This window comes from Talpa europaea, assembly GCF_964194135.1.
Source record: "Talpa europaea genome assembly, chromosome: 10".
In the NCBI taxonomy this organism is placed as follows: domain Eukaryota; kingdom Metazoa; phylum Chordata; class Mammalia; order Eulipotyphla; family Talpidae; genus Talpa; species Talpa europaea.
Window position 1 is genome coordinate 40483282 of NC_140077.1, and position 11226 is coordinate 40494507.

The window sequence follows — 11226 nt, forward strand, 5'->3', positions numbered from 1 at the left end:
TTACCCTGTGGAAATACAATTTTCCCAGCACCAATTGTTGAAAAGACTTCTCTCCCCCATTGAAAAGTGTTGGCACTCATCAAAAATCAGTTGACCGTATTATGTAAGGATTAATTTCAAACTCTTAATTTTACTCCATTGATCGTTATGTCTCTTCCTATCCCAGTACTGCACAGTACCTTTTGAATCAGGAAGAGTGAGTCCACCAAATTTGTTCTTTTTTCCAGATATTTTTGGTTGTTTTTGCTCTCTTTCATTTCCATATGAATTTTAGAATCCATCTGTTAGTTTTACACACACAAAAAAGAGCAGCCAGCATTGTAATAAGGACAGTGTTGAATCTGTACACTAATTGAGGGAGTATTACATCTTAATAATATTAATACTTTTTTTAAGATTTATTTATTTATTTATACAAGCACTGGGTACAGTCAGAAGTGCGGGAGGGTGAGAGAATTCACCAGAGCCAGAGCGGGGAACAGAACAGGGAGACCGACGAAATAAACTACTGAGGAGAGCAGCGGGCGGCAGGAGAGGTCTGTGCGCCATGTGGGACCCTTGCCCAGCGACCAGGGATCGAACCAGCGCTGCAGAGGCTGCGGGCAGCTTCGCAGCCCAGCGCTCAACCGCTGCGCCACCAGGGGAGGCCCATAATCTTCTAAACCATAAATATGACATATCTGTTTTTTAGGTCATTTTAATATCTATTCAACGATACTCTAATATTCAGTATTAATGTTACACTTCTTTTGTCAAATTAAATATTAAGTATTTTAATCTTTTTGATTTTTTTAATGGAATTTTTATGTTCCTGAATTCAGTTTGCGATTATCTCATTGAGGATTTTTGCATCTATAATCTTAAATGATGTTGGTCTGTCATTTCTTGTAGCGTGTCTGGTTTGGTGTCAGGATAATACAACACAGTATTTGATGTATAGTAAATTTAAACTTTTTTTTTTTTCCTCAGAAAATGATCCACAGCCTATTTCTCATTAACTGTTCCGGTGACATATTTCTAGAGAAGCACTGGAAAAGCGTTGTGAGCCAGTCTGTCTGTGATTATTTCTTTGAAGCTCAAGAGAAAGCTGCTGATGTTGAAAATGTACCACCTGTCATTTCAACACCTCACCACTACCTCATCAGTATCTACCGGGATAAGCTCTTCTTTGTGTCTGTCATACAGACTGAAGTGCCACCTCTCTTTGTAATTGAGTTCCTACATCGAGTTGCTGATACTTTTCAGGTTGGTCATCAAATCTTCTAAACTCAAATTAACCAAGTTATTTGGAGGTGGAATACATGATTATATTCTTTAATTTAAAAAATTAAAGAATTTAATTAAATTTTTTAAATTAAAGAATATTTTAGTTTTTGATGTGTAGTCTGTCTGCTTCCTTCTCTCTCTTCTTTTTAACTAAGCATAAGTTCATAAACATTTTCTTATAGGGTGTACAATAGTACACATGGCTACGCCTTTCACTATTTTTGGAGAGCAGAACAATTTCATGTTCATGGAGGCATATTTTTAATATATATTACAAATTATGTCTTCAAGAAATAATAGTACCTTCTACATAGTTTTCTGTATGGCTCCAAGGTTTATACTGAAATTTTCCAATATTTACATTTTATTGGTTTTCTTTGGTTTTGCTAAATATACCAAATAATTTAAAACTTATCTGTATGTTTCAGGTTATCTAATCAGAACAAATAAAATTTATAGTTTGCATTCTGGTCAAATGACTTATCTGGCATAATATGTAATAGGAAGTCAGTTCAATTTAAAAATATTAAGAAAATATTGAGGAATAGTGTATAATACTTTAGAGAGTTTTTCCCCATTTTCCATATTTTCAGCATCTTAAACAATGAATTATTCTAGTGGAAAGTCTTCCTTCAGAAACAAGAAGTATTTAGCAAGACTTTCTTCATGCCTTCCATTATGCAATATTATCTACATTTTGCTAGGACTACTTTGGTGAGTGTTCAGAGGCTGCAATTAAGGATAATGTGGTCATAGTTTATGAGCTCTTGGAAGAAATGTTAGACAATGGATTTCCACTGGCTACTGAATCTAACATTTTGAAAGAACTGATTAAACCACCAACAATTCTACGTTCTGTTGTCAACTCGATTACAGGTAAGTGAAAACATACTCTATTAGGAACCAAGCAATTAAACTTGATTTATATTTCATTGTTGCTTATGATTTTGCAAATTATTGGGGTAGTCCAGTTTGGCCAGAATAAGTTAGTGGTAAAGATATAACAGATGTATATTTCCTTTATGGAAAGAGGCTAGGTCTTAAAGAATTGGTTTTATACTTTTAGTACAGGTTTTTCTTCTTTTTAATTTTTGCATAGAACTGGGGTACAAGCCAGAGGTACAGGGGCATGAGAGCATTCACCAGAGACAGTGGGGAGCAGAACAGGCAGATTTACTGAAATACACAGCTAAGGGGAGCAGCGGGCAAGACAGGAGAGGTCTGCTGCACCATGTGGGTTAGCTCCCTGGCCAGGGATTGAACTCAGGCCATAGTGGTGATAGTGCAGAGATTTAACCCCTAGGCCACCAGGGAGGCACTTACTACAGGTTTTGCTACATGGCCACAACTTTATTGCTATTATTTAACGGTAGGTAATAAGACTGAATAAAGTGTCCAGGTAAATCCTAAAGTCGCCAATATAATGATGAATGTTAACTACTTTATTGTGGTTATTTTGCAGTATATACATATATCAAATCATTGTAATATATATCTTAAAATACTATGTGGCAATTATATTTCAATAAAATTGGTAGAAATGAAAAGAAAAAGTCAATGAGGCTCCTTACCAGAGCCCTTTATTTATAGATAGGCATTATAATATTTAAAGTAGCATTCTCTTATGTGAGGTGATACAGGCATTAGCCAGTTCTACTTATCATTTTGCAATATATAAGTGTATCAAATCAACACATCTTAACATCTTACGCTTAATACACTTGTATTGCAGTAAAACTGGGGGAAAATGCAAATAACAAGCATTATAGAACTGGCATTATGCTACTGTCCTATAATCAGTAGAGTATAAGAACCTTTAAGGTTCGTCATATTGTCTCCTCCAGAGATAGGAAGTAGGTCTGCTTATGAGATTGTGTGCTTGTGTTACAAGCTTGGGTCTTGTACTTGTGTAGAACCTTCCAATTTTGGTCTAATTCTTGAGTAGGACTAGCAATTAGGTACCTCCTGATGATTCCTCTTTTGAAAGTATTAAAATCTTCTAGAGAAAGAATTACCTGAAATGTTATATGCCAGCCCAACTATACTGACAACTATTATAAATTCCTTTCCAAGTATGAGATCTAAAAAATGGGGCAAGAGAGATCTGTAAGAAAGTGATCAAGGGCTTCCCAGTGGTGCAAGGTGTTAAGTCTCAGCACTATGAAGCTATCAGCAGCCACTACAGCATGAGTTCGATCCCCAGCCAGGGAGCCGACCCACATGGTGAAGCAGACCTCTCCTGTCTCACCTGCTGCTCCCCTCAGCAGTGTATTTCAGTCAATCTGCCTGTTCTGTTCTCCACTCTGTCTCTGGGGATCCTCTCACCCCCCGCACCTTTGGCCTTTACCCTAGGTCTTGTATGCATAAATAAATAAATCTTTTTTTAAAAAAAGAAAGTGATCATTTAGCAGCCCTTTAGTCATCCTTGTATGCAAGGCTGAGTGTCAGGAAAAATCAAGGAATAATAAGATAGAATCTGGCTCCTAAAAGTTACACTCTGGGTTGGAAACTGGAAAAAAACTAAAACACATAAATAACAGTATCAGATTTTGAAAGCAATTCCATACTTTAGACATTGTAGAGGCCCTGAAAAGTACATGTGATAATTTAAGGGGGGGGCGGGGAACCCAGCACAAAAATCATAAAAATTTTCTTATAGTTTTGCATATTCACATAGACAAAAAAGTGATCATCTCCAGCTAAAGAACTACATAATACCTTTTTTTTTGCTTTCTACTTTCTAATTTCCAAAGTTAATAAAAAATGAAAAAATATACAACATTATCAAGGTACTACATTATAAAGTTCAGGAGAATGGTTCAGTAGATGAAGTAAACCCTCCTGAACTATAGTGGGTGGCCCTAGGGCAGGATCCTAGAATAGCAATAGAATTTAGGAACAGGGGAAGAAATAAGGACATTTTCATAGATGGAACTGTATGAGAAAAACATACACAAAGTGAAAAGCCTGAAGTTGTATTAACCTCTTTAACAGAAGGGGGAGCTGTTCTTTAGTTGAGTAGTGAAAGGTAAAATTTTAACATTGAGGAAGTCCTTGAATACTGGGCTAAATATTTAACTTTTATAATAAAGTCAGTGGGGAAATATACAACAGGAAGATTAAAGTAGTGTTTTTAGAAAATTCTGGAAAACAGTAGGTTGAAGACAGGACTACCAACCATAATTAGACTACAAAATTGTATATATGATTGCTACTTTTTAAAAAGTAATCAAAAAAGAAAAATTACCAAAAACAGGGGAAAAAAGTACAGCCTACTTATGGGGGAAATTTTTAAAGAAATAAACCAAGACGTTCATATTAGTAGTATTTTATAACAGGAAGGTAAATTTCCATGTTTTGTTGTTAAGCATGTACTAGTTTTGAATTGAAATGTAAATTAACCAAAACGTTAAATATGTCACAGCTCAAGGATGTGTTTTTTGTACAACCTGGCTTATTTTCAGATCTATGTGAGTTTATCAGAAAATTAGCCAGATTAGCCAGAAAATTAGCCAAATTAGCCAGAAAGTTAGCCATATTGCAGCCAAATAAGTGTGCTGACCTTAAAATGGGAAAAGACCAGAGTATTTTCTTTATCAAGTTATTTCACTGAGGACTGCCTGGCAGCACCTCATTAGAATTTCAACTCACTACCAAAGGTACTAGTTATCACTTTGTATTCTCAGTGGAGATATTTTATTGAAGGTTTTGCAACAACTAGCCTTTTTTTTTTTTTTTAAATCAGTGGGGCAGCAATATGAGATTTTACTGTGGAACCACTCGAATTAGTTTCGGTTACTATTAACACACAGCATACAAAAGAGTAACAAATGAATTTAACCAGGTTTGGCAAATAGAACCTCATGACCTATTTCTATCTTTTAGAAATTTGATGTTGTTGGTATAGATATATTTTCAGAAATTCTAGGAACCATTCACAACTTCAATGAAAGAAAACTTAAACATTCCAGAAGCAGCTAAAACATTCTCTTTTTTTCCCCCATTAGTAGCTTTTTTGATAGCCATTTTATGAATTGACTTTGCTCTTTCCTTTTCCGGTTTTTAGGCAGTAGTAATGTTGGGGACACACTCCCTACTGGGCAGCTCTCCAATATCCCATGGCGCCGAGCAGGGGTAAAGTATACAAACAATGAAGCCTATTTTGATGTCGTTGAAGAAATAGATGCAATTATAGATAAATCAGGTAATTGTGTACCTGTGATTTTATATTTGAGAGAAAAACAGTTCAGCTGATATGTACTGGATAGAAAATTAAAATCCCTTGGCAGTGTGGTATCAGTGGAAAAACATTTATTTTCTAATGGTTAAAAATCTGGGTGGTTTTTTTTGTCTTGCCCAGAGGATTACATATAATTTTTATAATCACTAGTTGAAATATGCCAAACTTTTATAAATAGATCTAATGCTATCTTAATTTAATTATTACCTTGTATACCTCTCCCTGTCACTTATTCATCCTAACAGTTATTGTATATCTACTATACACCATACTTTTACTACCACTTTATGAGCAGTATTTCTAGTAAAGACCCCAGAAAAAAAACAATAGTACTCTATTAGAATCATTACATTTTATTAAAAACATCTAGTCCAACTCTCACATTTTATACGTAAGGAAACTAAGGCTCAGAAGAGTAAGTGATCTGGTCAAGGTCACACATATCTAGTTGGCATGTGATAATCAGTTACTGTGAATTATAATCAATATCTTTTCTTTGGTGAGTGCCCTTTTCATTTATAATTCCATTGTACAAATAATAGCTGTATTACAGAGTAATGGCTCCTGTTTCTTAAAAAGAATAGGTAGGTCAGTCCATTCCATGGGAAGCTTGCCTCATTTAAAAAATTCTATTAAGTATATTTAACTTTATATCTAACATTCTTAGAAGACTAACTCTATAAAGATAGGTTTGATTTTCATTAGAAGCTGTCTGAATTGGTGTAATGAATCCTTTGTCCACTGACCTGGTAATAGATGGGCGAAAGCTTCACTATGTCTGACATCCAGGAGCCATTACTTCAGAGATATGGATAGCTCTAGTGAAGATGCAGATTCTTTTGATGTTACCACCCTTTCTGTTTCTTTCCTTAGGATCTACAGTCTTTGCAGAAATTCAGGGGGTTATTGATGCTTGCATTAAGTTATCTGGAATGCCTGACCTTTCCCTTTCTTTTATGGTAAGTTTTGTTTTCTTGTTATGTAGCTCCTTCCATGGCTAATGTATATAAACTACTAAGTAAAATGATACTGAGACAAGTTTGTATCTTAGATTGGAAAGGATCACCTGAGAAATTTCCAAGACAGTAGTTTACATAATGAGAATGACTTTCATAGAAAGGCTGAGGACAGGTAATTGCCTAGTGTGCTAGAAGTGGCTTAAATAGCTGGCTGGCCTCTGCAAATCTGCATTATCATTTTTATTGAATTATTTGCTTTGCTGATGAGAGTATTGATCAGCATGACATACTATGAAGAATAATCAAGAGCACGGAGTCTGGTACTGATCTCTTCCATTAACTTTCTTGACTTTGATTTCACTGAGCCTCAGCCTTTCCTCTACGAAATGGGGTCAGCCTTTCCTCTATGAAATGGAAATGATTGTACTAACATTTTCTACCTCAGAGTTATTGAATTTCAAATAAAATGGTTTTCATAAAATACAAACTTTAAAGCATTGTGAAAATATATAAGGCTGTGTTGATGTGGTCATAATAATAAACTATTTTTAAGAATATATTAATTTAATATTGGAGTAGAGTTGCCATATTCACTATAATCTATGAATATGTTTACCTTTTCTTTTCCTGCTAGAACCCAAGGCTTCTAGATGATGTCAGTTTCCACCCCTGTATCCGGTTCAAGCGTTGGGAATCTGAAAGAGTTTTGTCATTTATTCCTCCAGATGGAAATTTCCGACTCATATCATACCGTGTCAGCTCACAAAAGTATGTTGATGCGTCAGCCAGAATCTGCCTTCATATGTCAGTGTTCTGGGAAGACCTCAACTTTCCCTGTTTCATTCTTTAGTTATTTTTAACTTAAGCAGAAGGGTATTTATTGGAAGGTTTTCAGAGATTTAGAATCAATAAAAAGGTAGAGAAGATGACTCTGAAATGAGACAGGAAACAGAACTGATTTGGAAACTCTGTAGATGCTCCTGGAAAGAATACTCAAAGTCATAATTCACTGCTGGGCCTCTGGAAAGCAGACATGTCATGTGCCTTCTTTTCATTCTGGTCTTCCTGGCTCAACAGACACTGGTAGCAAGTACAACAACAGATTTAGTGAAGATGGGATAATTTGCTATCCCTGTTTTACTCTGACAGTTGGAAAATTGAATTCATCATGGCTCCCTTTAGCCATGCTCATCAGAAGACACAGGAAGAAATGGTGGAAAATATATGTCTAAAGTTATCAGTGCACCTTAAATATGAGAGTATAGAGTAGTGGTAAATGAGACTATAGTAAAATCTATACTTGAGAACAACCCATGATAATAAGGTTTAAATGAATGATTTAGTGATGTGTAGCTGACTTGTCCCTTTAAGGCAAAAAGTATTTGGGTAACATCAGGACAGGACTTAAAAGCAGAAAAACTGTTTCTTGGCTTTTGCCACACAGAAACGGTTTTATTTAGTTTGTAAAATTTTAAGTGGCCTTTCTATGAGTATAAATCTTTTAGATTTATATCTAGATTTGTATACTTGTTGCTCAGAAATTATGTAGTTCCTAGCACAGTTTACCAGAACACTGTGCTGTACTCAAATCCCCCTGATGCAGATCTGAACCTGCAGTTCCAGGGATATAGGTAGATGATTTTCTCTTAGCTTCTCGCTTGGGTAAAAAAATACTATTCTTTTCCACAATAGATTCATTGAGCTGCCTGAAAAATTATGAAAAAGGCTTGTTTTTTAAATAAGATCATAGAAAGTTAAAGATCATCTAATCCAATCCTAAGGATTTGAAGAACCTCCCCAGAGCGCCCTATTTTGGAGCCAGAGACAGGGTGGAATACCCTTGGCTGAGGTTTTTCAAGCCCACTCTGGAACGGTCTCACCCCATTCATTGTGCGTGTATGTGCTTTTGTGTGTTCTCTTTTTAGTCTAGTGGCAATACCAGTGTATGTGAAACACAGCATCAGCTTTAAGGAAAATAGTTCTTGTGGCAGATTTGATATTACAATTGGACCAAAGCAGAATATGGGAAAAACTGTTGAAGGAATCACAGTGACAGTTCATATGCCAAAAGTTGTGCTGAACATGAACCTGACATCAACACAAGGCAGCTATACGTTTGATCCAGTTACCAAGGTACAGCCACCTCAAATTGAGAATGAACAAGTTTTTCTGCAATCTTTGAGAATCTTTGACTTGGTGGGGGCGGGGGGAAGATGGTAGGGTTTAGTGTCTTGGTTAATAATAAAGTTCCTGTCAAAACCTAGAGGCCATACTGACTGTGGAGGGGATCGTGTACCTGCTTCTGAGTAGATGAACAGAGGCATTCTATTCTTCAGAGTGTGTGCCTTTAATCACCCATTGATGATCCAGAGACTAATGAGTAAAGAAGATATAAAAACAGAAAAGCATTACATGGATATAAGAACATATTATTTAGCCTATTAATTGTTCAATTTTGTGTAGAAATTGATCATTAAGACCTCTCTTTTAATTTAAAAGCAGTGTTTCAAACTCTTCCACAGGGTATGTTGACTAGGAAAGCTGCTTCTTCACCCTACAAAAAAACGCTTCTAAAAACAGGGTTTTCAGAGAAACTGTAAAAGATGGTTTTATCTCAGCTTCCTGCTTGAATAAATAAGATTATTTTCAACAGCAGAACACTTTGGGAGTGTTCTACATCCCTGGCCCTTCACCCTGACATTGTAACAGCTTTAATTTTTCATCTGTTACTGAGTTTTCATACTAAAATTTGAGAAAGGGTTCTATAGCTAAAAGTTTAAAAATACCAATTCACAGTCAACCTTCTCATTTTACTGGAAAAAAAAAAAGAGAGAAAACAGTGAAGGTGGGCTAGTGGAAAGAACATTTGAAATAAGATCTCCATGGGTTCAAATCCCATTCTTGTCTCTAACTAGCTGTGTAGACCTTGAGTAAGTTTTTTGCCTTCTAAACCTAGTTTCCTCATTTGTAAAAGATAAAATCTACATTACAGGCTTCTATGATAGAACATAACAGTGCTCAACAAATGTTGGTTCTCTACCGACATTCCCCTTTCAAAATCATGGACCTAATTAGTGGTAAAATTCAGTGAGGATTCCAGTTTGTTTCCAAGACACTGTGCTTCATTTTGTACAAAGTTTCATGTTGTCTTTGAACATTTGCCTTTAATAAATGGCTCAGACTGTTGTTTTTAATATCTTTTGAAGGTCTTGACATGGGATGTGGGGAAAATTACTCCACAAAAGCTTCCAAGTCTTAAAGGACTGGTAAATTTACAAGCTGGAGCACCCAAGCCAGAAGAGAATCCAAGCCTCAACATACAGTTCAAGATTCAGCAGCTTGCTATTTCAGGTCAGGATAAGTTTGATTTGTGTTTAAGGGTAACTGAGTTTGGGAGGTGTTGACTAGATGGGTAACTAAACATTCTCTCTCTAGAAAGAGCCTTTCACTCTGTGTATGAGGCCAGCATCTTGGGTACAATGATTTTGGAAAGCACCTTATCTCACACAGCTTTCCTTCACCCTCACCCTCATTCAGAAACCAAAGGAGGAGTCATTCACTCTCACAGAAAGTAGAATTATCCTTAAAAGATATTCTTTCCCCACAATGAGAATTCAAACTAAAAATCTTATCTCCACATGCTATGATTTGTGAATAGTAGAAGGGACATTGCTACCAAATGTTAGAAGATACATTGGTTAATGTCAGATTTACTGTGTAGTGCTCAAATGCTAAACAAATACTGTATTTGACGTGACTAGGATAATAATTTATTCCTTTCCTTACCTATTCTTTTTGACACAGGCTTAAAAGTAAACCGCTTGGACATGTATGGGGAGAAATATAAGCCATTTAAAGGAGTCAAGTATGTCACAAAAGCTGGAAAGTTCCAAGTGAGGACATGAGAAGAGGCCAAAATTCTTCAAGATCTGTTTGTTTTCCAACTGTCATTACAGTTTATTACTATTAGGTACCAAGTGGGTGGGATACATATTCTAGTTAAAGCATTTTTGTCAAGCCACACACCGCTAACAAAGTTGCTTAGTAATCAATGTAGGATCCTAAAGGAGCTTTTAAGCTAAGGAAAATTTTGAATAACTTAGCTTATTTTATATCTTTTCAACTTAGGACGATTTTAGAGGTAATTTCCTCCATAAGGGGGCACCAGCTGGAGGCTGCACATTTTAACAGTAAAGGCAGAAGTCTACAGTGATAACCTGTCTCCTAAAAGAAGTAAACTGGTCTCAGCCAGCAGGAGCTGTCTTAATCTGTAGTGTGATGTATCAGGTGCACCCAAGTGTCACACCTGATCTTAGCCATCCCTAATGGCATATGTCCCAACAGAGGAAATTCCCCCACCCCAAGAAGTTTACAGAAAACTGCCTCTTCAAGTGTTTGCCTTATTCAGCTTTTCACTTGTGCCATTAAGCAAGCACTGTAGCAGAAGCCACTTCCACATGGCCCTGGCAGGGAGCACTGCTGCTCTATGCTCCATTCTCACTGTACTTGGTATTTGGTATTGTATTTTTTATAAATAAGATTTTTATGTAAAGCTCAGATTTTGATTTACAGGGATCTTGCTGGATTAAGTACCATCTCAGTTTTGTGCCACTGGTTCTGCTGTTAGCACAGTAAAAATCATTTGTATCAAAGGGGTGAATGCTTTATTAAGATAATAAAAGGGAACACTACTTCTGCTTTTAGGAAATTATTGCAAGCACAAGCATTTGAGATTTTAAGCAAGTTATAGTAAAAGAGAAG

At 36.1% G+C, this 11226-nt stretch overlaps 1 protein-coding gene across 2 annotated transcripts; it reads left to right on the top strand.

Moving 5' to 3' along the window:
* Nucleotides 1-890: 890 nt before the first annotated feature.
* Nucleotides 891-10417, top strand: AP3M1 (adaptor related protein complex 3 subunit mu 1). 2 transcript variants are annotated; one of them, XM_084246278.1, is made up of 8 exons: nt 891-1245; nt 1971-2146; nt 5337-5470; nt 6380-6465; nt 7100-7233; nt 8391-8598; nt 9672-9816; nt 10270-10417. In XM_084246278.1, exons 1-8 carry the CDS (start codon nt 973-975, stop codon nt 10368-10370), a joined length of 1257 nt encoding a protein of 418 aa, XP_084102404.1. In that variant the 5' UTR covers nt 891-972; the 3' UTR covers nt 10371-10417. The 2 variants fall into 2 exon arrangements, with proteins under 2 accessions (XP_084102404.1, XP_084102405.1); XM_084246279.1 differs by having other exon boundaries at nt 1971-1984.
* The last annotated feature ends 809 nt before the right edge of the window (nt 10418-11226 follow it).